The sequence below is a fragment of the Coregonus clupeaformis genome, chromosome 15 (genome assembly GCF_020615455.1).
Source record: "Coregonus clupeaformis isolate EN_2021a chromosome 15, ASM2061545v1, whole genome shotgun sequence".
Taxonomy (NCBI): Eukaryota; Metazoa; Chordata; class Actinopteri; order Salmoniformes; family Salmonidae; genus Coregonus; species Coregonus clupeaformis.
In genome coordinates this window covers 12,970,565-12,996,925 of record NC_059206.1, presented here as the reverse complement: position 1 = coordinate 12,996,925, position 26,361 = coordinate 12,970,565, and the positions used below count along the sequence as shown (strand labels likewise).

Sequence of the window (26,361 nt, the reverse complement as noted above, 5' to 3'; positions counted from 1 at the left end):
GGATCTGTCACACCCTGGCTCTGGGACTCATTATGTTGAGCCAGGGTGTGTGCATTCTATGTGTTCATTTTCTATGTTGGGTGTTCTTGGTTGTCGATGTCTATGTTTGTATTGAGTGACTCCCAATCGGAGGTAACGAGTGTCAGCTGTCGGCTCGTTATCTCTGATTGGGAGCCATATTTAAACTGTCTGTGTTCACCTTGTGTTTGTGGGTTTTTGTTCCTGTACAGTCATTGTCACTGTGGACTTCTCGTATCGTCATTTGTTTTGTGGTTTTCGTGTTGCACTTTAATTAAATAAAGTCATGTTCGCTCAACGCGCTGCGCTTTGGTCCACTCCCTCATTAGACGATCGTGACAGGATCAATGCTCAATACAATTCAAATCAGTTACAACTTCCCAGGACTGTACATTGACATAAGTCGGGAAAAAATGACTTTATTACCAAACTTCCAAATTAAGTCAGTGTAGATGACTGGAACGAACTGCAAAAATCTCTGAAGCTGGAGACCCTTATCTCCCTTACTAACTTTAAGCATCAGTTGTCAGAGCAGCTTACCGATCACTGCACCTGTACACAGCCCATCTGAAATTAGCCCACCCAACTACCTCATCCCCATATTGTTATTTACATTGTTATTTATTTTGCTCATTTGCACCCCAGTATCTCTATTTGCACATCATCTTCTGCACATCTATCACTCCAGTGTTAATACTAAATTGTAATTATTTTGCACTATGGCCTATTTATTGCCTTACCTCCATAACTTACTACATTTGCACACACTGTATATAGATTTTCTATTGTGTTATTGACACCACGTTTTGTTTATTCCATATGTAACTCTGTGTTGTTGTTGTTTTTATCGCACTGCTTTGCTTTATCTTGGCCAGGTCGCAGTTGTAAATGAGAGCTTGTTCTCAACTGGCTTACCTGGTTAAATAAAGGTGAAATAAAATACAAATAAAGATAAATAAATATTCCACTCTTTGTCCATAATACATATAGAAGTTCCTGCTAATTAAAATATCTCCCAAGTCTCCACGTCTATAAAACTAGGCTGTTATCTCTCAGCTATGGTTACGGATGAACCATTCAAAGCGAAAGATGGGAATTTTTAATTTAGTAAGCTGGGTGATTTGCTGAGTGTATTACTTTGGAGACCAGATGTGCATCCCAAATGTCACCCTGTTCCCTATATAGTGCACTAATGTTGCATCCCTAAATGGCACCTTATTCCTGATGTGGTGCACACTACTTTTGACCAGAGCACTATGGGCCCTGGTCAAAAGTAGTGCACTAAATAGGGAATAGGGTGTAATTTGGGATGCACCCATGTAGTCTTATACATTATGAATATAAAACTGATAATCAGTAGATAATCTATTCATAACGTGCAGAGGAACAACCTCTGTGATTAAAATGAAATGATGATTCATTGTAATAGTGCTGGCCTGTTATGGCACTATTAATCACTATAAAACACAGACACCTTGATTACACTGACAGAAATGATTCACTTAAACTTTTAAACTGCATTGGGCTGAATCAGGGTCACACAGAGTGTTTCTTGGTAGTCTTAAACAAATGTACTTTGAAACAAAAGTGTACACCTCACACACACGGTCACGGGCTTAAAAAAAGAAGACACCTGTACCATGTCAGATATAGAGTTGAAATGTATTACATTTTGAGTTTGGATCCCAATATTACACTTTATATACATCACAGAATACTGAAATATAACAAAACTGTTTGACATAGAAACATCTGATTTTCGTTGGTTAAATAAATAATATATTTATTAATTATGAAATTATGGAAAATATTAATAAGATTCCACCCATGAGGCCAAGGAGGGCGCTTTTGGTCATTGAGTGCAGGAAAGGTTAAACTTATCTGGTAGTTTATCTTTCTATTGGAAAGATACTGAAGAACTATATGGGTAATGTCTGGGGAAGTGAAATTAAATTTATGTTAAAGAGTGTGGCAGGTTGACTGTTTGACTTTGGGTTCATGACATTTCCTGGACATTTCAATACGCCCCTATATTTTAATATTGTAATGAATAACAAAGATGATACTCATCTCTGAAACGGATATCAGGGATTTAAAATAATACATATGATTTTTATTGCACTATTCGAAAAAACCGAAGAGATGCAAGAGATGCAGCAATAATGTAAAATAAATGTCCATACTAAAACTGCAGTTTTAACCGTAACCGGGATACAAGAGGAAGCAGAAGGGAACGAACAAACCAAAAACTAACAAACAAACATGAAAGCTGAAAACATATGATCCAGAATCCACCAGGTGAAACATTATATCTGAAATACCAGCACATACATAACATAGATCATTGACTTACATTAGCAGTTACATAATGGAATTTATTTAGGCCTGAATCCTAACTTGACGCGCGATTAATACACATTTTCCATTGACGTCATCGCATGAATTATGTCAAAGTCGTAATTAAGCGCATTCCTAAATGAGGACATAGCTACTAGTACAGATTGTGTCAATAATACAAAATGGCACCCTATAACACAGTGCACTATCTTTGACCATTGTATGTTTGTGTTGCTTCACAGTTAGATGGTAGTGTTGTGTTTCAGTTGTGTCTGGAAAAGGAAAAGGCTCCCATTTGGGATGCAGACAAATCTCCACTGACCCTTCATTAACAACATTCCCTGGGGTGTTTTTTCAGTCCCATCCATCCTGATGGGCCAACCCACCAGCCTCTCCAGGCAGCTTCCAAAGTGGCAGGTCCTTCATCTCAGTCTCCAACTGGTCCCTGTGCTGTTGTCTGTTTTCCTCCTCGGCCAAGGCCAGCTGCCACTGCTTTCATCTGCCACCTCTGGCACTGCCTTCTCGGCACCCCCCTCAATCGCTCCTGCAACTAACTCTTATGAGCTGAGCGGCTGTCTGTATACCATCTATCCTCCATTTGGAAAGGAACACACCTGTCTATGTAAGGTCCCACAGTTGACACTGGATGTCAGAGCAAAAACCAAGCCATGAGGTCGAAGGAATTATCCGTAGAGCTCCAAGACAGCATCGTGTCGTGGCAAAGATCTGGGGATGGGTACAAAAACATTTCTGCAGCATTGAAGGTCCCCAAGAACACAGTGGCCTCCATCATTCTTAAATGGAAGAAGTTTGGAACCACCAAGACTCTTCCTAGAGCTGGCCGCCCGGCCAAACTGAGCAATCGGGGGAGAAGGGCCTTGGTCAGGGAGGTGACCAAGAACCCGAAGGTCACTCTGACAAAGCTCCAGAGCTCCTCTGTGGAGATGGGAGAACATTACAGAAGGACAACCATCTCTGCAGCACTCCACTAATCAGGCCTTTATGGTAGAGTGGCCAAACTGAAGCCACTCCTCAGTAAAAGGCACGACAGCCCGCTTGGAGTTTGCCAAAAGGCACCTAAAGGAAACTCACACCATGAGAAACAAGATTCTCTGGTCTAATGAAACCAAGATTGAACCTGGCACCATCCCTACGGTGAAGCATGGTGGTGGCAGCATCATGATGTGGAGATGTTTTTCAGCAGCAGGGACTGGTAGACTAGTCAGGATCAAGGGAAAGATGAACGGAGCAAATTACAGAGAGATCCTTGACGAAAACCTGCTCCAGAGCGCTCAGGACCTCAGACTGGGGCGAAGGTTCACCTTCCAACAGTACAACGACCCTAACCACACAGCCAAGACAACGCAGGAGTGGCTTCGGGACAAGTCTCTGAATGTCCTTGAGTGGCCCAGCCAGAGCCCGGACTTGAACCCGATCGAACATCTCTGGAGAGACCTGAAAATAGCTGTGCAGCGACGCTCCTCATCCAACCTGACAGAGCTTGAGAGGATCTGCGGAGAAGAATACAGGTGTGCCAAGCTTGTAGCGTCATACCCAAGAAGACTCGAGGCTGTAATTGCTGCCAAAGGTGCTTCAACAAAGTACTGAGTAAAGGGTCTGAATACTTATGTAAATGTGATATTTCAGTTCTTTATGTTTTATAAATTTGCAAACATTTCTAAAAATCGGTTTTTGCTTTGTCATTATGGGGTATTGAGTGTAGATTGATGAGGGAAAAATACAATTTAATCCATTTTAGAATAAGACAGTAACGTAACAAAATGTAGAAAAAGTCAAGGGGTCTGAATACTTTCCGAATGCACCGTAACTTATGCAGTAATGGTCCAAACACACCAAGACAATCGTGAAGAGGGCACGACAAAGCCTATTCCCCCTCAGGAGACTGAAAAGATTTGGCATGGGTCCTCAGATCCTCAAAAAGTTATACAGCTGCACCATTGAGAGCATCCTGACTGGTTGCATCACCGCCTGGTATGGCAACTGCTCGGCCTCCGACCGCAAGGCACTACAGAGGGTAGTGCGTACGGCCCAGTACATCTCTGGGGCCAAGCTTCCTGCCATCTAGGACCTCTATACCACGCAGTGTCAGAGGAAGGCCCTAAAAATTGCCAAAGACTCCAGCCACCCTAGTCATAGACTGTTCTCTCTGCTACCGCACGGCAAGCGCCAAGTCTAGGTCCAAAAGGCTTCTTAACAGCTTCTACCCCCAAGCCATAAGACTCCTGAACAGCTAATCAAATGACTACCCGGACTATTTGCATTCCCCCCTTTTTACGCTGCTGCTACTCTCTGTTTTATTATCTATGCATAGTCACTTTACCTCTACCCACATGTACAGTGGGGAGAACAAGTATTTGATACTTTATTTTTTATTTTATTTTATTTTACCTTTATTTAACCAGGTAAGCCAGTTGAGAACAAGTTCTCATTTACAACTGCGACCGATTTTGCAGGTTTTCCTACTTACAAAGCATGTAGAGGTCTGTAATTTTTATCATAGGTACACTTCAACTGTGAGAGACGGAATCTAAAACAAAAATCCAGAAAATCACATTGTATGATTTTTAAGTAATTCATTTGCATTTTATTGCATGACATAAGTATTTGATACATCAGAAAAGCATAACTTAATATTTGGTACAGAAACCTTTGTTTGCAATTACAGAGCTCATACGTTTCCTGTAGGTCTTGACCAGGTTTGCACACATTGCAGCAGGGATTTTGGGATACAGACCTTCTCCAGATCCTTCAGTTTTCGGGGCTGTCGCTGGGCAATACGGACTTTCAGCTCTCTCCAAAGATTTTCTATTGGGTTCAGGTCTGGAGACTGGCTAGGCCACATCAAATACTTATGTCATGCAATAAAATGCAAATTAATTACTTAAAAATCATACAATGTGATTTTCTGGATTTTTGTTTTAGATTCCGTCTCTCACAGTTGAAGTGCACCTATGATAAAAATTACAGACCTCTACATGCTATTTAAGTAGGAAAACCTGTATCAAATACTTGTTCTCCCCACTGTACATATTACCGAAATTACCTGGACTAACCTGTGGTTCCGCACATTGACTCTGTACTGGTACCCCCTGTATATAGCCTCCCTACTGTTATTTTATTTTACTGCTGCTCTTTAATTATTTGTTACTCGTTATCTTTTAGTTATCTATTTTTAACTTAACCCTTATCTTTCTTAAAACTGCATTGTTGGTTAAAGGCTTGTAAGTAAGCATTGCGCTGTAAGGTCTACACCTGTTGTATTCGGCGTATGTGACAAATAACATTTTATTTTATTTTATTTAATTATGAGCTAGAAGACTGATACAACCTCTGAAATAAAGCCTTCTTTTCCTAACGTCCCTCTCTCTCTGCCTTGACACAATCGGCCTCATAGCGAATACCGACGGGGGCACTACACTCATACACAGACCCCTCTGGACATCATCTGCGTGATATCAACATGATCGTTTTCACAATGTTTTAAAGTATAAAATTGAGACATGGAATGAGATTTTTCATCCATAAAGCATTTATAAGTTATATTCTTCAAGAATCAATAGGTATATACATTTAAAATGACCATAGAACATCCGTAAATATGACAGATTGTACCAGTTGAGGCTGACTGAACTAAGGACAGCAAGATGGTTCAAGCTTCAGGCTGGCAGAACAAAGGACAGCAAGATGTTTCAAGCTTCAGGCTGGCAGAACTAAGGACAGCAAGATGTTTCAAGCTTCAGGCTGGCAGAACTAAGGACAGCAAGATGTTTCAAGTTTCAGGCTGGCAGAACTAAGGACAGCAAGATGTTTCAAGCTTCAGGCTGGCAGAACTAAGGACAGCAAGATGGTTCAAGCTTCAGGCTGGCAGAACTAAGGACAGCAAGATGGTTCAAGCTTCAGGCTGGCAGAACAAAGGACAGCAAGATGTTTCAAGCTTAGTCCACATTGTCTTCTGTCATCCTGTTATTTCAATGCTCTCTAGTTTCTTTCCTGTGAGGCTGTGGTTATATTTACCATATTGGTATTAATATGTTTAATGGTACATACAATCAGGTCACCTCACAGCGACAGAAATAATGTGCTTCAATGTACAGCAATTATAGGTAATTATTATGGTAATTCCTAATCATGTAAACATAGGAACGAATTGACACACACACACACACATACACACACACACACACACACACACACACACACACACACACACACACATTACCAATGGCAACTGTTTCCCATGAAGGAAGTTAAGCTTCAATCAAAAGCCCAAAATGAACATTGCCACATTGCAGTTAAGTAAACAGAAAATCAGATGCTAAATGCTTGAGTGCATGTCTCGCCATAACAGGCACAAATTAATCAGTGTTCTTTACTTTACATTACAGTGATATTTTGGTCATGGTAATGCCTTTGTTAACCAGAGTAAAGGGATCCTATTGAAATGCAGACCCTGAGAACATCCCTCTCCACACACACACACACACACACACACACACACACACACACACACACACACACACACACACACACACACACACACACACACACACACACACACACACACACACACACACACACGCACACACACACACCACACACACCACACACACACCCTACACTATGACCTAGGTCCTAGAGTACGTCCATCAATCCAAGCCCTGCCTTGGTAACTGCAAATCGAAATGGAGGGTGCATGCCTCTTGGTAAACAGCTAGGGCGACAGGTTGCCATAACTCTTCACTGACTTGACAACATGTTATTCGGATAAAAAATGGTCCCCAATCCTTGCCTTAAGATTTAAAATGATCTGTCTCATTTGATTAATGATCTCAGAGAAGTGACAATTTCAATAGCATAAGGTCGCTCTGGCGAACAAAAAAACAAATATCTCTCATTACATTGCATATTGCTATTCTTCTAAGATAAGCAATACAGTGTTTTGCACGTCTAAAATCTATGAATAAAAAATCTGAGAACTGTAATATTTTACACACACACATCATTTCTGATGAAAAAAAAACACAAATGTGAACAATTTGTGGATATAACGTTTTGGAAATTAACTCTTCATTTGGATAAAAGTGTCTGCTAAATGGCATATATTATCATATTATATTTCAGTTGCTATGATATTGTCTTACACAGATTAGCTTGAATCCGTTTATTTTATTATAACTGGACACATTTCAGGTTCAGTGATTTTAGATTACTAAGCAATCTAAATTAGATTTGTTAACCACTAGTCACAATATCCCTCCTGGGGCTTATGCAACAGCAACACATCCTTATATTGCATCTCTTAATTACATAATCACATGTGTCTTTTTTAATAGTGATTGGGGGAAAAAAAATCTATTCAGTTACATATCGGGATCTTTTTGACGATATCACAATATTATTTGTGCGCTAGTTGGCTGTACCTGCACCAAAACTCCAGTATTTTTCCTTCATAGCTTGTTCTCCATCTTCTTTTTAAATAGGGAGCCAACATGTTTCAACACTTTTTTCCCCATCATTTTCTAATGGCTCTCTCTTGTCCCTCTGCAGCAGACATATAGTTGAGCAAGCAATATGTTTGGAACATCTAATCGCAATAAAATTGCAGTATCGAATCACCGTCATATAGAATCGTGATACCCATGGAATCGCAATACATATCCTATCGGCACCTACAGTAAGTATCGCGGTAATAGCGTATCGTGAGGTCCCTGGTAATTCCCAGCCCTACTTTTTTATATGACATTTTATCAGTACGGGACTGTCCAGAGAACCATAAACTTGGTAAGTGGATGGATGCATGATATGTACAGTATGATAATGGCACATGATGGCCATACCAAGATATCAATGTCAATTGGTATACATGTTAGGAGGATTGCTAAGTACTTATGATAATTGCTATACAATAAGTTACAGTAGCCTACATGTGTTCTCTGCAGGAAGGTTAGTGCCACACCACTGCATGTCGTGCATTATTTTCCAGAGAATGCAACCCCTTGTTGATTATCCCTTACATATCTTGCTGTCACGAGGTGTGTGAATGAAGGAGTCAGGCGCAGGAGGTAAAACACCGAAGTGCAGAGTTTTATTCCGTTTACATAAATCAAACGCTCCCAGCGTGAATACGAAACTAATACAAGGGAAAATATTCCACCTTGGCAAGTACAAATAGAAGCGTAGCTCAACCGAGCTACTCGCTCTCACAATAAACAATCACTCACCAAGACAAGGGGAACAGAGGGAACACTTATACACATACTAATTAGGGGAATGAGCACCAGGTGTGTGTGATTGACAAGACAAGACATGACAAGTGGAGTGATGAGAATGGGATCGGCAGTAGCTAGTAAACCGGTGACGACGAACGCCGAAACCTGCCCGAACAAGGAGGGGAGGCAACCTCGGCGGAAGTCGTGACACTTGCGGTGAATTCACATGCATCACTACACTAGTCCTATTAGTGATAATAAACAGTTGTTACCAGTTTAAATTCGTTAATAGAGGTTAAAGGCACATGTATAATGTCTTGTAGTCTAGTGGGCCTCCTTACACTAAACACCAAAGCACGAAATGCTAATTCATGATAATGTAATATCGAAATGCTTTATAGTGGTAATGAACCAACATAATATGGCCCTCTTCTCTCATATGTGATTCCCAAAAATATGCAGGCATTTTACGCAGGAGAATAACTATAATTTGTATTAAATTGTATGAAAATAGCAAATCAATAAGCTCAGTTACATAGTGTAAATATAACGAATAAGAGGTATTTTTTCATTTTCCCCCTCTGAAGTGTCAAAAATGGTGCATCGAAAAGACAGCCTATAGGGTAAAGGGCCTGTATAATGCCCTGAGTTAACATGCAGCTTAAATCTAAGCGCTGCTCTCTGTCTGACCTTGAGAGTACTTTCTGCTGGAGGGGAGATGGCGGCTCCTTTAGTATTCTTTTTGTTCCTCTGGTTTAGTATGCAAGGCTCTGCCCGTGTCAGTTTCTCAGCGGGGTAAGGATGGCGGCAAGTCAGTCACATGATCGGCTCATTAATCTTTGATCAGCTTCCTGCCTCTTGATCGAGAGAGAGGACCCAGGCACCTATCACAAAGAAGCCCTTTTTGAAACTATTTGGGCTTTCCTTTGATGGAAATATACCCTTTTTGTTCCTGTTTAAAATAGACACAACAATGAGTGAAATATTCAGTGATTTTCAGTAGGGCTCATTGGTTATTATATCCATGGAGCGTATATTTAGTTGCAACAGACATATCTCTGTGTGAATGTATTCTGTACCTACCTAGTAGTACTTACCTTCTGCATTCTTTCACTCTTTGGCCTGCCACATGAATCCAAGTTACAGCCATTGGCCTTTCTTCAGCGTGACATGGAGTGATTGTTTATGCCAGGGAGGTGGATGAATGCTATATCCAGGTGCTCTGCCATCAATAATCTATCACAAAGGTCAACAGGCTCATTTGCCAGCCGTATTGATAACTCCCTGCCACAGAACAGCTTTAAATTGCCTGGGAGGAAGCAATGTGTACAGGCCTCCCCATGAAAGATCCAGTATATATTTAAGAATGCAATTACATCGGCCTCATGTATAAAATAACAGCACTTTATTTGACTTTCTTCCACTTCAGATAACCCAAACAGATTATGAGAATACTTCAGGTAACCCAAAGAGATTCTGAGAATACTTCAGGTAACCCAAAGAGATTATGAGAATACTTCAGGCCAAATGGTAGCCTGCATAACTCCAAGATGTGGTTTTGCAGTAGTTATTGTAATTTGTCAATAATTGGTACCTTGAGTGTCAAAATAAAATGCTATATTTAATTTTCTTCCAATTTCGACCGGCCCACCCACCTGAAAGATGGTTCGGTCCATCTGGCATTTGACAGATTTGCCAGATGGCCAGTCTGCCTGTTCTAGGTAGTGTACTGTGAAGTAATGTTACCTATTTTATGCCCCATATCAAAAAAATCCCATTCAGCCCAATACTACTTTATGACGTGTCAACTTTCAGTTTAATCACCTCAATAAATATTTTTTAAGGAGAGTGGAGTACCACTCCCTTTTTAATGTTTTTTTTATTTTTTATTATAGCTTGAAACAGAGTGGAAGGAGACAGCAGGAAGGCCAGACGCGGAGATTGAAACCCAGTTTCCGGTGGGGAATCACAGAGCTATGTGTTGGCGCCGGGAGTGTTTTCCACTCGACTAAGGCACTGCACACCTCCATGATTTTAAGATTTAATTTGCTTCAGCACTTTACTATAAGCCTTTACCAGGGACGGCTTGTTCAATAGGGCGATATGGGCGACGCACTGCCAAACGGGAAAAGGAAGGGATTTTTTTTCTAATCAATTATATCACGGCAACAGCAGTTATCAGTGTTCACGTCTGATCTGCCAGCCACTAAATGTCAAATCAGGCTAAAGTCGTGCTTCAAATGGCCCCGCCCGTTTTTTGGGCGATTTCAGTCAGGTTGAAAATCGCCCAGAAGTCTCTCATAGCCTGTCATGTAAAATCTATTTTTTCACATTTCAAAGCTTTCAATACATTCTCTATGGGTGTCTGTGGGCATGCACTTACGCGCTTTCGTCACACGTGACGTAACGTTGAACGTAACTAAGACAATGGCGGCTAGCAGCGTCTATGTTGCGACCTGCAGTGTAGCGTTATTTTATGTTTTTAATTTGTAGACTTAGTTTACAAACATTCTGCAAACATTCTGCTTTGGACTGATCTTCGGTTTTGGACTGATCTTGTTGATCGTGTACATACCCCTTCCGAACGGACTAAATAATGAAAACGCTGCTGGCAGCGGAATCCCAATACAGCTGGGAGACTTGGCTGGATGACAGAGTCCCGGACAGAGAGGTGGAGCCGGCCGGCTTCACCCTGGTCAGAGCGGACCGCGATCCTGGTAAGAGAGCGACTCTGTACCCCGACATTGAACTGCTTTCTGTGTCATTGAACCTTACTATTGTTGATAAAACAAGTTTACTGGAGAACGGAGACCAAGTAGAGACTTTTGGACAAGGTGGATAATTGTATAATATAAGGCAGTTTATTCAGAGGTAAAGATATCTGGAATCGCGTGCACGGACCCGTTCTCAAACTCGTAGGGAGTTTATCAGAAGAGCCCCTAAACATTGTGTGCTGACATTTTATACAATAAAATGAAGTAGGTTGAATCTAGTAGTTCTGATCTTCTGATTGGTCCTGATGAGTTGGGCGAGGTCACCTCCAGGCTAGTGTCACTGTTGCATTGGCTCTGAGTCGGGTTCTCTGTCTTCAGATGTTCAGCCTAAGAGAAGAGGATTTGTGTGTGTGTGTGTGTGTGTTTGTTATCAGGTGTGTGTGTGTGTGTGTGTGTGTGTGTGTGTGTGTGTGTTTGTTATCAGTGATGATGTGTGTGTGTGTGTGTGTGTTTATCAGTGATGATGTGTGTGTGTGTGTGTGTGTGTGTGTGGGTGTGTGTGTGTGTGTCCTCAGGGCAAGAACTCGTGAGTTGGAAGAACTGAGAGACCTATGGCGTGGGTGTTATCCTTAGCCACCTGCTGACAAGGCTGACAAGATAGGACTCTTGTTCATTGTATTGAATACAAAGGCCCAACACAAAATGGGTCATGCACAAGATTTTAGTCAGACCAAGCTATAACATTATATATTTACTACGACAGTACATTCAACCAAAAGCTAATATAACAAAGGCATCAGAGATTATTTATAATCTGTCACAGAAACTGAATCCATCTCCCCAGATCAGTCAATAAATGCTTCTGGTATTGACTTATATGCTGCCCCTGTCTTCATGTTGTTGCTGGACATATCTTTTTTAAAATGTGTGTAGGTCACCTAAATCATCAGAAAAATTGCCCCTCCTGAGAATTTTTTCAGGAGCCGCCACTGGCCTTTACTGTACTCTACTACAGTGCTCATATGTGGTATTTCAGGTTCGTGCAAATGTATCTAGTGTCTAGTGGAGCACCAAGGATATCATGCTGAGGAAAGCTCACAGGTATCTGTTCAAAGAAACATCAGATAACATTATTATAAAACTAGCGTGGTGGGAGTGGGTAAAACCAAGGTAGAAAGATCTTACCGTATGTCTCCATCCTAATATCTGGATTGTTTCTGGATTCTGCCCTCTATTGAACTCCTTAAGCCCTGATTGATCCATCCATGTTTAGGCAAACGTGTATAATGTGATATTCTGGTTTCCCATTGTACTGTAAGGATAATGTACTGTAAGGATAATGTACTGTAAGGATAATGTACTGTAAGTATAATGTACTGTAAGGATAATGTACTGTAAGTATAATGTACTGTAAGGATAATGTACTGTAATGATAATGTACTGTAAGGATAATGTACTGTAAGTATAATGTACTGTAACGATAATGTACTGTAAGGATAATGTACTGTAAGGATAATGTACTGTAATGATAATATAAGCATTAGTATTTGAGATCATAACACTTGATTATGGTCTGTAGATATCTCAATGCCCACAAACGTTGTATAAACCCTGCCCTGGATTGTAATGCGCCTCATTGTACCCCTAGAGGGAGCACTACCTTTGAATAGCTGTCAGCAGGGTAGATTCTCTTCCTGCCCTGTTTACAACATTATAAAACAATGTATTACATGTGCTATTGTAAAAATACTTGTTTTAGTCTATAGGACTGTAACACAATATTAAGTGGAGGTGGAACAGTATAGAGACAGACCCTTTATACAGGCCAACTAACCCTTTATACAGGCCAACTAACCCTTTATACAGGCCAACTAACCCTTTATACAGGCCAACTAACCCTTTATACAGGTCAACTAACCCTTTATACAGGTCAACTAACCCTTTATACAGGCCAACTAACCCTTTATACAGGCCAACTAACCCTTTATACAGGCCAACTAACCCTTTATACAGGCCAACTAACCCTTTATACAGGCCAACTAACCCTTTATACAGGCCAACTAACCCTTTATACAGGCCAACTAACCCTTTATACAGGCCAACTAACCCTTTATACAGGCCAACTAACCCTTTATACAGGCCAACTAACCCTTTATACAGGCCAACTAACCCTTTATACAGGCCAACTAACCCTAACCCTTTATACAGGTCAACTAACCCTTTATACAGGCCAACTAACCCTTTACACAGGCCAACTAACCCTTTATACAGGGCCAACTAACCCTTTATACAGGCCACTAACCCTTTATACAGGCCAACTAACCCTTTATACAGGCCAACTAACCCTTTACACAGGCCAACTAACCCTAACCCTTTATACAGGCCAACTAACCCTTTATACAGGCCAACTAACCCTTTATACAGGCCAACTAACCCTTTATACAGGCCAACTAACCCTTTATACAGGCCAACTAACCCTTTATACAGGCCAACTAACCCTTTATACAGGCCAACTAACCCTTTATACAGGCCAACTAACCCTAACCCTTTATACAGGCCAACTAACCCTTTATACAGGTCAACTAACCCTTTATACAGGCCAACTAACCCTTTATACAGGCCAACTAACCCTTTATACAGGCCAACTAACCCTTTATACAGGCCAACTAACCCTTTATACAGGCCAACTAACCCTTTATACAGGCCAACTAACCCTAACCCTTTATACAGGCCAACTAACCCTTTATACAGGCCAACTAACCCTTTATACAGGCCAACTAACCCTTTATACAGGCCAACTAACCCTTTAACAGGCCAACTAACCCTTTATACAGGCCAACTAACCCCTAACCCTTTATACAGGCCAACTAACCCTTTATACAGGCCAACTAACCCTTTATACAGGCCAACTAACCCTTTATACAGGCCAACTAACCTAACCCTTTATACAGGCCAACTAACCCTTTATACAGGCCAACTAACCCTTTATACAGGCCAACTAACCCTTTATACAGGCCAACTAACCCTAACCCTTTATACAGGCCAACTAACCCTTTATACAGGCCAACTAACCCTAACCCTTTATACAGGCCAACTAACCCTAACCCTTTATACAGGCCAACTAACCCTTTATACAGGTCAACTAACCCTTTATACAGGTCAACTAACCCTTTATACAGGTCAACTAACCCTTTATACAGGCCAACTAACCCTTTATACAGGCCAACTAACCCTTTATACAGGCCAACTAACCCTTTATACAGGCCAACTAACCCTTTATACAGGCCAACTAACCCTTTATACAGGCCAACTAACCCTTTATACAGGCCAACTAACCCTTTATACAGGCCAACTAACCCTTTATACAGGCCAACTAACCCTTTATACAGGCCAACTAACCCTTTATACAGGCCAACTAACCCTTTATACAGGTCAACTAACCCTTTATACAGGTCAACTAACCCTTTATACAGGTCAACTAACCCTTTATACAGGCCAACTAACCCTAACCCTTTTTACAGGTTAACTAACCCTAACCCCTTTTACAGGCCAACTAACCCTAACCCTTTATACAGGTCAACTAACCCTAACCCTTTATACAGGCCAACTAACCCTAACCCTTTATACAGGCCAACTAACCCTAACCCTTTATACAGGTCAACTAACCCTTTATACAGGCCAACTAACCCTTTATACAGGTCAACTAACCCTTTATACAGGCCAACTAACCCTTTATACAGGCCAACTAACCCTTTATACAGGTCAACTAACCCTTTATACAGGCCAACTAACCCTAACCCTTTATACAGGTCAACTAACCCTAACCCTTTATACAGGCCAACTAACCCTTTATACAGGCCAACTAACCTAACCCTTTATACAGGTCAACTAACCCTTTATACAGGCCAACTAACCCTTTATACAGGCCAACTAACCCTAACCCTTTATACAGGTCAACTAACCCTTTATACAGGTCAACTAACCCTAACCCTTTATACAGGCCAACTAACCCTAACCCTTTATACAGGCCAACTAACCCTAACCCTTTATACAGGTCAACTAACCCTAACCCTTTATACAGGCCAACTAACCCTTTATACAGGCCAACTAACCCTAACCCTTTATACAGGCCAACTAACCCTTTATACAGGCCAACTAACCCTTTATACAGGCCAACTAACCCTTTATGCAGGCCAACTAACCCTTTATACAGGCCAACTAACCCTTTATACAGGCCAACTAACCCTTTATACAGGTCAACTAACCCTTTATACAGGCCAACTAACCCTTTATACAGGCCAACTAACCCTAACCCTTTATACAGGTCAACTAACCCTTTATACAGGTCAACTAACCCTTTATACAGGCCAACTAACCCTTTATACAGGCCAACTAACCCTTTATACAGGCCAACTAACCCTTTATACAGGCCAACTAACCCTTTATACAGGCCAACTAACCCTTTATACAGGTCAACTAACCCTTTATACAGGTCAACTAACCCTTTATACAGGCCAACTAACCCTAACCCTTTATACAGGCCAACTAACCCTAACCCTTTATACAGGCCAACTAACCCTTTATACAGGCCAACTAACCCTAACCCTTTATACAGGCCAACTAACCCTAACCCTTTATACAGGCCAACTAACCCTTTTACAGGCCAACTAACCCTTTATACAGGCCAACTAACCCTAACTCCTTTATACAGGTCAACTAACCCTTTATACAGGCAACTAACCCTTTATACAGGCCAACTAACCCTTTATACAGGCCAACTAACCCTTTATACAGGCCAACTAACCCTAACCCTTTATACAGGTCAACTAACCCTTTATACAGGCCAACTAACCCTTTATACAGGCCAACTAACCCTTTATACAGGCCAACTAACCCTTTATACAGGCCAACTAACCCTTTATACAGGCCAACTAACCCTTTATACAGGCCAACTAACCCTTTATACAGGCCAACTAACCCTTTATACAGGCCAACTAACCCTTTATACAGGCCAACTAACCCTAACCCTTTTTACAGGTCAACTAACCCTTTATACAGGCCAACTAACCCTTTATACAGGCCAACTAACCCTTTATACAGGCCAACTAACCCTTTATACAGGCCAACTAACCCTTTATACAGGCCAACTAACCCTAACCCTTTTTACAGGTTAACTAACCCTAACCCCTTTTACAGGTCAACTAACCCTTTATACAGGCCAACTAACCCTTTATACAGGCCAACTAACCCTTTATACAGGCCAACTAACCCTAACCCTTTATACAGGTCAACTAACCCTTTATACAGGCCAGCTAACCTAACCCTTTATACAGGCCAACTAACCCTAACCCTTTTACAGGTCAACTAACCCTTTATACAGGCCAACTAACCCTTTATACAGGCCAACTAACCCTTTTACGCCGCTAACCCTTTATACAGGTCAACTAACCCCTTTATACAGGCCAACTAACCCTTTATACAGGCCAACTAACCCTTTATACAGGCCAACTAACCCCTAACCCTTTATACAGGCCAACTAACCCTTTATACAGGCCAACTAACCCTAACCCTTTATACAGGCCAACTAACCCCTTTATACGGGTCAACTAACCCTTTATACAGGCCAACTAACCTAACCCTTTATACAGGTCAACTAACCCTAACCCTTTATACAGGCCAAACTAAACCCTAACCCTTTATACAGGCCAACAACTAACCCTTTATACAGGTCAACTAACCCTTTATACAGGCCAACTAACCTTTATACAGGCCAACTAACCCTTTATACAGGCCAACTAACCCTTTATACAGGCCAACTAACCCTTTATACAGGCCAACTAACCCTAACCCTTTATACAGGTCAACTAACCAACCCTTTATACAGGCCAACTAACCTAACCCTTTATACAGCCAACTAACCCTAACCCCTTTTACAGGTCAACTAACCCTTTATACAGGCCAACTAACCCTTTATACAGGCCAACTAACCCTTTATACAGGCCAACTAACCCTTTATACAGGCCAACTAACCCTTTATACAGGCCAACTAACCCTTTATACAGGCCAACTAACCCTAACCCCTTTTACAGGTCAACTAACCCTTTATACAGGCCAACTAACCCTTTATACAGGCCAACTAACCCTAACCCTTTATACAGGCCAACTAACCCTAACCCTTTATACAGGCCAACTAACCCTAACCCTTTATACAGGTCAACTAACCCTTTATACAGGCCAACTAACCCTTTATACAGGCCAACTAACCCTTTATACAGGCCAACTAACCCTTTATACAGGCCAACTAACCCTTTATACAGGCCAACTAACCCTAACCCTTTATACAGGTCAACTAACCCTAACCCTTTATACAGGCCAACTAACCCTAACCCTTTATACAGGCCAACTAACCCTAACCCTTTATACAGGTCAACTAACCCTTTATACAGGCCAACTAACCCTTTATACAGGCCAACTAACCCTTTATACAGGCCAACTAACCCTAACCCTTTATACAGGCCAACTAACCCTTTATACAGGCCAACTAACCCTTTATACAGGCCAACTAACCCTTTATACAGGCCAACTAACCCTAACCCTTTATACAGGCCAACTAACCCTTTATACAGGTCAACTAACCCTTTATACAGGTCAACTAACCCTTTATACAGGCCAACTAACCCTTTATACAGGCCAACTAACCCTTTATACAGGTCAACTAACCCTTTATACAGGCCAACTAACCCTTTATACAGGCCAACTAACCCTAACCCTTTATACAGGCCAACTAACCCTAACCCTTTATACAGGTCAACTAACCCTAACCCTTTATACAGGCCAACTAACCCTAACCCATTATACAGGCCAACTCTGGAAACAGCATGGATATCTTGATACTAGTGTATGTAGTTTAAATGCTAACCCACACACCTAATTATTGGTTTCTGGGATGGATTTACAGCCTTTATTTTGTATTTTTTTTGGGGGGAGGAGAATATCAATGTGTGTGTTGCATTTTCAGAAAAAGGAAGTTGAACAGAGCAAAAATAAAGATAATGTTACTTGTTATTTTGAACCATGTTGAATGGTTCTTCCTCTCAAAATCTGACAATGTACCCACTGGGCACACCACATCCTTTCAACGTGGAAATGTGGGTAATATTTTGTTGAGACTTTGATCAATGAGATTTCAATCTTTATTCACCCACTCAAAAAAGACAGCTAGAAGTTTGTTGAATTCCCAACGTGCTATCACTATGCTTTCTACCATCTAAAATCACAACCAAATTCCAATTGAAAAACAATAACTGTTTTTAGTTTAGTTGTCATCTAAATGTGTTATCACTTTGCTTTCAACCATTTAGAAGCAAAACAATGTTCAAATGGGAAAACAATGTCAGATATTTTGTAATTATACAACAACGTAATGTGTTATCACTGTGCTTAATCTAATAGCTGGATTATAGTTGAGATTACATTAAAAGTACATGGTGCAAGTCATCAATGCTGTTTGAGATTCTGCAATATTGTGAAAATCTCCACAGACCTGCGACCTTTGCATGCTATTTTGATCATGAACACTTTCTATGAAATGCATACAGTAAGAAGACATAGTTACAGTAACCTCAAAATCTGGCCATGGATGTTTTACTAATTTTAAGGTTGAACAAATACTGTTACGTTAGTTTGTAAAATAGCCTTAACTTTAGGCTGTTTACCGTATTGCGAAAGTGATATTGAATTGTGTTCGGTTGTCAACGCAACGAAATATCAACATTTGAAAGAGATGTATCTTTTGTGCCACACTTATTAGTGTGGCTCCAGTTTGTCAACAAATGAATAATTGATATGTTGGACTCACATCTCCAGCTCAACTTAACATCTAAATTAAAGAACAGGACTAAATCAAATCAAACTTTTTTAAAAGTCCATTTAAAATTTTATTTGATTTAGTCATACTCTGCTTGAGATGGAGACGTGAATCCAACATATAAATTATTAATTTGTAGACAAACTGGAATTAAAGCCAGACTAAGTCAGTGGCACAGATGGAACTATCCAAGCAGAAGATACATCTCCTTCAAATGTTGATATTGGGTTGCGTTGACAACCACACACAATTCAATATCCAGTCTGTCTACAAATTAATAATTTATGTTGGTTTCACATCTCCACTTCAACCAAACTCCAAGTTAAAGAATAGGACTGAATCAAATCAAACTTTAAATGCACTTTAAATAAAGTTTGATTTTATTTAGTCCTATTCTTTAATTTAGATTTTTGGTTTGAGATGGAGACGTGAATACAACATATTAATTAGTAACTTGACGATTACATTTGAAGTCAACCAAAGCTTGAAACCCTAGGCATATATGTATTGTCTATTTTTAGTTGAACCATGGGTTAAATTGAAACAACAGCTGTCGATGACTTCCCTAATGTTATATAGGCCTAAACATTGATGATATATGACTTATAAAGTATGATTAAATTGAATTTTCTCTGTTAAACCTACCCTTTGGAATGACTTCGATAGCAACAGTGAATCTATTTCTCAAAGATAATTCTCACGATAGCACAAATATTGTAGCTAAGCAGAGCTGGACTTGGTTAAAGCCCAGGATGGGAGACCAAAGGGATATCTGTAGATAGATCAACTCTCCAGTAGGAGGTGCTGTCCAGCCTACTGTTTTTTTCTGATAGTGTATATACTCGTTGAAGATCTGACGTTGTTTCAAAGGTAAAAATCCAACATATTTTATACAAGGTTTGTCTATGTTGAAAATTGGTTAGCATGATGACATAATCCTGTGGTTGAAATTTCCCACTCAAAATAACAGTTTATGTTGATTAATTTTTTCAAATCCAATGTATTTTCCACGTAGATTCCACGTCACAATACGTCGACACAATACATGGAAACAACGTTGATTCAACCAGTCTGTGTCCAGTGGGTAACAGTCATCTGAGCCATTACTTTAACTTTTCCTTCTCCATATAATTGTATAACTGGAGATGATCTGTAATACATGTTGATACAGCAAAGGAAAAGTTAAACTGTTAAGATTGTTATTGATTTGTGGTGTGCGAATTCATAACAAGTGCATGGAATAGAGACAAGTAAATGATCAATAACGTCTATGGATGAGGACTGCACATGAGTACTGCACACTCCTCTGTAGCTCAGCTGGTAGAGCACGGCGCTTGTAACGCCAGAGTAGTGGGTTCGATCCCCGGGACCACCTAAATGTATGCACGCATGACTGTAAGTCGCTTTGGATAAAAGCGTCTGCTAAATGGCATATTATTATGAATATAGGTACAGAAAGAAATTAAGGAAACTATTTGAGCTGTTTGAAGGCAGTGTTTGAGGTCTGTTTGCTTTCAAACTAGTTATTATTGGAATTAATTATAAAATAGTGGTACAGGATATTTTATATATATATATATATACAAAAAAAAAACATATTTCAGTATTTTGTTCATTAGTCCACTGTTGATATACGGTCCCAAAAAGTTTTCAAGATCTTTCAACTTTCAATTCAAATCCAAAAGTGTGATGATAATGCAAATTGCATCGTAATGATGGAAAACGCATCACGGTCACGCTTTAGATGTTTACTGAAAGTGCTCTATCATGAAAACATTTCTGCTGACATGCACAATCCTTTGGGACTGTATCAACAGTGGACTAATTAACTTTGTTTTGTGTTTTTTTTGTGTGTGTGTGTCAAATATCACTTTAAAGTTCACAGCTGAATTTGTGATGAGTACTGCAATATGATATTTATATTTCACTATACTGTATCTGTAATTTGCATATTATTCATATAATCATTTGTACGCATATTTGATGTAGATACACACTAAATAAATCCATTTTTTGCTTTCAATGCAGTGTTTTAAGTTAGAATAAGCACAGATATGAAAAGTATGCATTTCAACATTTGTTTTATTATAAATAACCCATTTTAATATACCTTAGTTGTTCTTGCCAGCAAACTGAACGACTTCTAAGCCACAAAGCTAAAATAATGGAGACAAGATGCCTTTTTGTTCATTGAAGCATGGTCACATATCAGACAGAATGATATAATGTGGGCCTTTGCAATGAGATTAAGAACACAGCGAATGTTGGACGGTATCCAGTACCTTAAATCCATGTAAATATTTTGACTAGAAAATAAAGATACAATCATCAAAATTATTCACACGCTTCTTTAAAAAATACTGCGGATGAAGTACTTTCGGTTCTTCTTTGTATGAATTAGAAAACTCTAGTTTACAGTCTGTTTCCCATCTGGGAGCTTTAAAGCACATTTGTGGTACTTTCAGTACATGTATTATTAGCATTATTGTCATTGTTTCAGTATTATTATCAACATTATTACTGCTTTTGTTCTCTGGTGATGTTGTCAGTGTCATTTTCACAGTAGGCGAGGGGCGCTCTGTGCAACTAATCCAACGGAAGGCTACAAAACACACATTCATTGGAGATGGCCAGGTGATAAAAATATGTGGTCCTGAGGCATACATGTGAATCTCATGACAACAACAGAAACAGGAACGAAACAAACCACATCACAGTTCCCAACAAGCCGTGAGTAAAATACATTACAATGTCCTTCGGAAGACGCTGTAAAGAATTGACGAAAAAAACGAATCACCAGAGGAACACGACAAATTGCACCAAAGATAATTGAGCGTACCCTTGAACTTTCTCTCTTTTTCTCTCTCTGCTGTTTGTTCTCTTTCTTACTCACACAGCACAGTGCTGTCTGCAGAACTGAGGTAACCTCCATTGAGGAGCCACAGAGAGCGGGAATGTCAGGTGGAAGTTCTGTTGTACCCTGCACCTAAGTGTTTCTCCAGCCACAGCTCGGCTAACTGCATCGAAGATGCGTAAGTACTTGCCTTAGACCCGAGGCACATTTTGTATTGCTTGGGCTCAAGGCTAGTGTCGCACTGAACAGGATGATAAATGTGGACGATTCCTGGTTCCTGGCTGCGGAACACTTTTAAACCGGAGTTAATCACTTTAGTGAACAGGTCTACATCTTCCAATCCCCAGCCTTGGATCGACGTATCGAAACCGCCAGCTTTTTGCAAGTCACTTTTAAATATGCAGGTGATTCCAAAGCCGTAATCCCTCCAGAAGCCACTTTTCTTGGTGAACACAAAACTGCTGTCGTCAGGGGTGGTGTTGCCGGCGTAGACAACTTTTGGATCGTACTGACTAAAGACGACGGGATAGTAAGCCTGCCTCCCTTGGATGGTGTTGTGCCTACACCGCTGCAGGGCGTCCCCGTTGAAGACCAGGTCCACGTCACAGAAGAAGAGCAGTGTGTCGTTGTCAAGCTGCGACGAGCCCAGCTCCAGAGCCAGCCCCCGGGAGAAGTCGCCCGTCATGGGGATGACAGACAGGTCCGCTTTGGGATACTTCTTGCTGTACTCCTTGATCAAGTCCAAGTGCTTCTCCCTGTCCTGGTTGCTGTCGTTGTCCACCAATATGATGGCCAGCTTGACGTTCTGGTTGGGGATCAGACAGATCTTCTCAAAGTTCTCCATGAAGCGGACGAAGATGTCGTACCGGCCTGTCAGCGGGACCAGGATGTTGACCTTTCTCTGGCTGCGTTCGTGCATCTCCCTGGTCGACTCAGAGAATTGGAAAGGCGAGAAGATCTTGAGGGAGTTGGAGAGGAAAGAGAAGGACTGGGACTCGGTGTTGATGGCCTCCACCAGCTCAACAACATCCAATTCCTCAGACTCACTGAAGAAGGGCCTACTGAAAGACTGCTGCAGGTACGCATGCCTCCTAACAGGTACTGTCACTTTGCGCCCTTTGTGTTTCTTGTACAGAAGCAGTAGGTCCAGAATGTACTCAGCCCCGTGCACGGGGTCAACCCTGCGGTAGCCATACTTGATCTCCTTGAAGTCGATAACACGCCCGCGGGCTTTGGAGTTCTCATTGATCATCTCCATTACCTGAAGCACTGTGTCTTCCAGGGCAGTCCGGAGCAGGCTCCCGAGGCCCTGCCGGGGCATCTGGTTTTCCCCCGTTGAGTACAGATGTCGGCCAGTGAGGAAGTCCCACTCGATGACGTCCCCTCTTTCAGCGGGCTGGTAGCGCGTGTAGGAAGGTTGCGCCCCCAGCTGTTGATCCTCCCACTGCACCTCTGTATCGCTGAGCCGACTCATGGCCAGGCCCTCGCGGTGCAGGAGGATGGTGCGGTAGCGTAGCCGGGAGATGTCGCGGCTCAGCATGTAGCCGTGTAGCCGGTACTGGTAGGCAGGCCTCTTGTTGGGATGCAGTGTGATGGCGTTGTGGATCTTGCTGCTGTGGAGCTCCTGGATGAAACCCTTCTTGTTGTGCTCGTAATTCTCGTAGAAGAGCTGCTGCATCTGTGGAAAGAGCAAAATACATAATGGTCAGCACAGCCGATAATGGGAATGTCTAGTGTGACAGTGGGGTGTCTATGGATACAATAGGAGAACACTCTCTCATCCTCTGATCTATTTAAAGGCAGATTTCCTGGAACAAAGCAGGTGTTGTTTGGATAATTGAATGGATCTCAATGTATGTACTACTTTGAATACTCATTTGAAGCATGGTTTGCATGTACAATGATTTTATGAGCTTAATAACTAGTATCCTGATAACCAGCACATTGTCTATGTCATAATAGTCTTTCAGTAGAGCTTCCCAGCCAGGAGAGCTCAGGAGAGGTACCCAATAAAACAAGCAAGACTCAACGATGGAATTGAGCAAAAGTGTTCATTACAAGAAGCAGTCCAATTACCCTTTTGATACGTTGTGACAAAAGGCACTAGAAAAATGGCAGGTTATTTGTGTGCTTTTATGGTAATTGCCGAGAAGATAGGAGAAAGGAGTTCATTTTGGTTTAGAGAAACCAATTACTCCGCTAAGATGTTTAACCTTGTCTTAATGATTTTAATTAAACAGAATAACACTGGGATTGTTAGAAAGCACACACAGAGTTAATCGTTAGTAAAAAATGTATTGAAGGACCATGACAGATTATAGCCAGATAAAGAGAAGAGAGCAGTATCATGAACCCTTAATCACTTCCAATCTCCTTAGCCCAATTTCCAAATGACTCTACAGTAAACTGGTTTACAACATAATACGCTCCTGCTCACAAGAACTGATAGAGAAGGAGACCTACAATAATATGAACATTCATCATTTCCAAAACCCATGCAAGATGGTTACTTAACCGAAATCCATATTAAAGAAGAACCGATGTTGACTGGCGATAGTTCAACACTTGGTTCCCTTTTACCCCAACTCACAACTCGAGGTAAAAATAAACACATTTGGATGTACATAACGTCCAGAAAACATGACATTGAAATGTCCACACATCCATTCAAAATGTATACGGTACAGGCTATTTCACATCATGTTGTGATGGGATATCATGTTAATCCTCTTAATGCTAACCATCTTATTTCAATCCATATGCTTTATTTTTTACATTCCAGTCAATAACTGCAGTAAGACATGTAGTCCAGATTCTTTAATCATAGCTGATGTATACAAGGACGTTTACATATACGTCATTTAGCAGATGCTCTTATCCAGAGCGACTTACAGTTAGTGAGCGCATACATTTTTCATACTGGTCCCCCCATGGGAAAAGAACCCACAACCCTGGCGTTGCAAGCGCCATGCTCTACCGACTGAGCTACACGGGGGACGGACACCGCTCGCTAATTCAGTGTTCGCTGATAGAGGCTCCGCTGTGAGGTATTGTTACCCTTAGCCCTCGCCATCGACCATACTAATTGAGCTGTTAATTAAACTGCACTGATAATTACATATCTGCTGCACCCTATCACTGGATTCCAATATGCACTGCTTGGAGTGGTGCAGGGATGTTTTCTATTCCCTGTGCTGTGCGGCATCTCTTGTTAGCCATATTGGAAGAAGCACTGCACTTCATTTTAATAGATCAGATATTATGAGGTAGTTATATGTGTCTTTATTAAAATAGATAAGATATTATGAGGTAGGGTATGTGTCTTTATTAAAATAGATAAGATATTATGAGGTAGGGTATGTGTTTTCATTATAGTAGACAGATATTATGAGGTAGGGTATGTGTCTTTATTAAAATAGATAAGATATTATGAGGTAGTGTATGTGTCTTCATTAACATAGTGAGGAGTTTCCGGATATTAGAATATTTGTTTTAAAGTCAAGGGGGGTTGGGGGAAACAAAACGACTTACTGTGCTAAAAAATGATTACTTTGTTACAAAGTGTTTGACTTCCCAAATGTTTCATTTCCTTATTACATCATCACCTTTTAAAGGGAAAAGCTAGTAGCCATCTGCGATTTGACCCAGATATGACTGTTTTCCTGCCTATTCACTCCGTTATTCAAAGAGAACTAATAAGCCAGAGAATAAAACACATCCACCAATGTTGGTTCACCTGAAGTAGAGCGCCCCTAGCAGCACTGCTTGATCCTGTGCCCTATCATTACGGCACTGAGCTTCCTTTTTCGTAACTGCATTTAAATGGCAAATTAATGGTTTTAAGCTCCTGAATAAAAGAACTGCACAGAGAAGCAATTTGGCAGCATGAAGCGAGGGCCCATAAGAAACATTTAGGAAACGGAAAACGTGTTGGGCTTTTAGGCCCTGGCCGCTTGAAGCACTCTGGAAGCACTCTCCTCCAGATGGATGAGTACCACTCTCCTCCAGATGGATGAGTACCACTCTGCTCCAGATGGATGAGTACCACTCTGCTCCAGATGGATAAGTACCACTCTGCTCCAGATGGATGAGTACCACTCTGCTCCAGATGGATCAGTACCACTCTGCTCCAGATGGATCAGTACCACGCTGCTCCAGATGGATAAGTACCACTCTGCTCCATGTCATATTACTGCTGCAGCCCTAACCATGTCATATTACTGCTGCAGCCCTAACCATGTCATATTACTGCTGCAGCCCTAACCATGTCATATTACTGCTGCAGCCCTAACCATGTCATATTACTGTCCCTAACCATGTCATGTTACTGTCCCTAACCAT

At 41.0% G+C, this 26,361-nt stretch overlaps 1 protein-coding gene across 1 annotated transcript; it reads right to left on the bottom strand.

The window, feature by feature from the left end:
- Positions 1–21,251: 21,251 nt before the first annotated feature.
- Positions 21,252–23,818, bottom strand: LOC123492637 (chondroitin sulfate synthase 3-like). Its single transcript, XM_045225370.1, has one exon. The coding sequence runs from the start codon at positions 23,696–23,698 to the stop codon at positions 22,124–22,126; it is 1,575 nt and encodes a 524-aa protein (XP_045081305.1). The 5' UTR covers positions 23,699–23,818; the 3' UTR covers positions 21,252–22,123.
- Positions 23,819–26,361: the final 2,543 nt, after the last annotated feature.